Source organism: Rhinichthys klamathensis, unplaced genomic scaffold (assembly GCF_029890125.1).
Source record: "Rhinichthys klamathensis goyatoka isolate OS25496 unplaced genomic scaffold, OSU_Roscu_1.1 h1tg000368l_1, whole genome shotgun sequence".
Classification (NCBI taxonomy): domain Eukaryota; kingdom Metazoa; phylum Chordata; class Actinopteri; order Cypriniformes; family Leuciscidae; genus Rhinichthys; species Rhinichthys klamathensis.
Window position 1 is genome coordinate 28,229 of NW_026606876.1, and position 2,979 is coordinate 31,207.

Genomic DNA, 2,979 nt, shown 5'->3' on the forward strand with positions numbered 1-2,979 from the left:
GTAGACAAGTCGTCAAGTACAAAGACGTCAAGTGTAGTTATTTGGACAGGCCCATAAAAAATGTGCAGAGTGGTGCATCCCCAAGATGCATACACTCTACAGGTCCAGAGGGGAATCAAGGATAATCAATTAAGGCAAAAGGGGTGGAGCCACCTTAACTCAAAGCTGTACAAAATGGCAAAGCCAAGCACTGATGTGTGTTGTGGTGCTTGTGTCAAAGTTTGTTAGGATGGGGTTCCTGAAAGTTGTCTTAGTGGTGGTTGTGATTGTTGCATTTGAGCTGCCTGATGTCTTGGGAAGATTGAGGTCCAGTCATAGTCCAAGAAGCATGGGGCCAAAATCAGATCCAGCTTCCAGAAGTCCTGCCCTTTCTCCTCTAGGGCTCTGGAACCCTTTGCAAGTGGCTTCTCAGTTTCAGAGTCCTTTGGGTCCTGTCTCCAAAAGCCTTGCGCAAGAGCCTTTTGGCCTTCAGGAGAAGCAGCTGTTGCAGGGTCCAGTGAAGCCTTTGGATTGGAGGTATCCCATTGTTCCTGAGGTGCAGAGCGAGTTGGGGGTGGACTTCCAGTTGAGGCAACCCGTGACTCCCAGCAGCGTAGCGGTTCAATGTGGTGAGAACCGGGTTCTCGTAGAGGTCCAGCAGGACTTTTTCAGCAATGGTCAGTTGATCCAGCCAACTGGACTGTCTTTAGGTGGATGTCCTGTTGTTGGTCAGGATCCTGAGTCAAGAGTGCTCATCTTTGAGTATGAATTACAGGACTGCAACAGCGTGCTGATGGTAAGAACTCATAAATCTTAATGGGTTTTTTGTTGTGGCAGAGGAACTTTCAAGGAAGTCAGTTCACTTGGTTTTACAATGCCAGGGCAGCTAAGACCAAGTTCTATCTGTCTGAATGGTTAAATCCTGAATTTTCAAGCTACTTCCCTTTAGTAACCCTTCAAACCAACATCTGATGTAAACCATCCCATAAATGGTATGAAGGGAGCTTAAGAAACAAGAACAATATATATTGTGCCTTAATAGTGTTAAAGCTAGTTTTTACCCTGGAACAGCCAATGTGCATGTTCAATCTTAAATGCATGTCTCCAAAACATTGACTATCTCTGGCAACACCAGAGTTTCTGAGGGCAGCTGTGGTGACATGAAGAATTTACTAATTGGGGATTTGCTCTTCAGGAATTTAACCATTGCAGTGCACCTTCTCCCATTCATAGCAATATGAGTGCATGGTCTTGGTGTATGTAAAGTCTTTGGGATGACCCTCTTGGTAACCGCAATCTTTTTACAGCTGAATGAGGATGAGCTTGTCTACACCTTCTCTCTTACCTACACCCCTGAGGCGCTTGCTGGTACTCCGATTACCCGGGCTGATGGGGCAATTGTTGGTGTTCAATGCCATTATCAAAGGTAAGTGGTCAAAAAAAAAAAAGGTAAGTGGCCACTTTCTGCACTTTCTCGTGCAACTGGGAGACCATTTAATGGGTACTTTCATGAACCGCAGGCTCCAAAATGTAAGCAGTGATGCCTTGAGGCCAACATGGGTCCCTTATGCCTCAACAGAGGCAGGTCAAGAAGTCTTGCTGTTCTCCCTGAAGATCATGATGGGTTGGTACAGGTTTTTTTCTTTCAATAAAATGAACCTTTACCCTTGCTATTGTGGCTTTGCCTAAAATGGTTCTTATTTTGTGTAGATGATTGGTCCTATCAGAGGCCTTCATACTCCTATTTCCTGGGTGGTGTTATTAACATCGAGGCATCTGTGAAGCAGTACAATCATGTGCCTCTGCGTGTGTTTGTGGACAGCTGTGTGGCCACTCAAGTACCTGATGTGAACTCTCTTCCGAGATATTCCTTCATTGAGAATCATGGGTAAGGTCATGGCCTTTGATGCGGTAGGACTGTTTAAAGTTGCTTTTTGTAACTCGTCACAGAGTCATGGGTAAGGTCTAGTTGCTTGATGCTCTACAGTTGACGTTCATGAGTTGCTCTTTGTGATTGTGTCGTCGTCAGGTGCTTTGTGGATGCCAAAACTACAGCTTCCAGCTCCCGCTTCATGCCTCGGTCCCAGGTTGACAAGATCCAGTTCCAGCTGGAGGCATTTATGTTCCAGGAGGGCAACAGTCCTTCTGTATGTACTGTGAATATCATGAGTTGACTTTTCCTCCCATCTGCCCTGGTTTTGTGACTTGTCTGTCACCCCTTGCAGATCTACATAACTTGTATTCTGAAGGCAACTATTGCTTCTGCACCCAGTGACCCTCAGCGCAAATCCTGTTCCTTTGCCAATGGGTACGTGGGCATTTTATTTTTAAATTGACTTTTCTCATGTTGAAGGTTCCATGTCTTTGTTTTATTCCAGGTGGTTTGCTGCTGATGGTAATGACCAAGTTTGTGGTTGCTGCGACTCAACATGTGGTCCTGATGGTGAATTTGCTTCTCCCTATGGAGGTTGGTGGCTTTTGCTCTTTCTAAGGTTGCTTTTGATTCAAGTGCTCTAACTTGGCTTTTCTTCTCTCTAGGCATTCGGTGGGAAGGCAAGGCCTCACTTGGTCCTGTAATGGTTCAAGGGCAAAAGAGAGCTCAATAAAACTGCCAAATCAATCCTTGATCCTATCTGACTTGTCATTTTGGTTAATGTCTTGTTTAACTGCTATTGACTTGGAAAAAATGCCTCATTCTGCCAATGTGGTGAAACTGATAGTCCTATTGTATTTTTCAAGTCCCATATAGCATGCAACCATAGGGTTCCAGAAGTTAATTACTACTTCCTCCATAGGGAGTTTTAAATGATGAACCTTTTAAATACCACTAGTGAAAGCTCAAGGTTATGCTTTTGAGGCCATTCGTTTGTTACAATTTGTTTAACAGACTAATTCTGGGTGAAAACCATTCCTACTGAGGCATTTATATAGTGCTTTCATATGTACTACTGTACACTAGGCCTGTGCTCAGAATATCGGTACCACGTCATGAACTCCTGA

General features: G+C 44.4%; 1 protein-coding gene across 1 annotated transcript; it reads left to right on the forward strand.

Annotated features, from left to right (window-relative positions):
• Nucleotides 1–215: 215 nt before the first annotated feature.
• LOC130069442 (zona pellucida sperm-binding protein 3-like) lies at nt 216–2,585 on the forward strand. Its single transcript, XM_056233319.1, has 8 exons — nt 216–775; nt 1,287–1,405; nt 1,500–1,603; nt 1,690–1,867; nt 2,009–2,126; nt 2,205–2,287; nt 2,358–2,446; nt 2,518–2,585. The coding sequence occupies exons 1-8, from the start codon at nt 230–232 to the stop codon at nt 2,583–2,585; spliced, it is 1,305 nt and encodes a 434-aa protein (XP_056089294.1). The 5' UTR covers nt 216–229.
• The last annotated feature ends 394 nt before the right edge of the window (nt 2,586–2,979 follow it).

Bases quoted from the DNA above. Each gene is read 5' to 3' on its own strand.
- LOC130069442 (XM_056233319.1), top strand. From the start codon at position 230: ATGGGGTTCCTGAAAGTTGTCTTAGTGGTGGTTGTGATTGTTGCATTT. The intron at 1,868-2,008 runs GTAAGGTCATGG...TGTCGTCGTCAG, and splicing joins TCCTTCATTGAGAATCATGG to GTGCTTTGTGGATGCCAAAA. The intron at 2,447-2,517 runs GTTGGTGGCTTT...TCTTCTCTCTAG, and splicing joins ATTTGCTTCTCCCTATGGAG to GCATTCGGTGGGAAGGCAAG.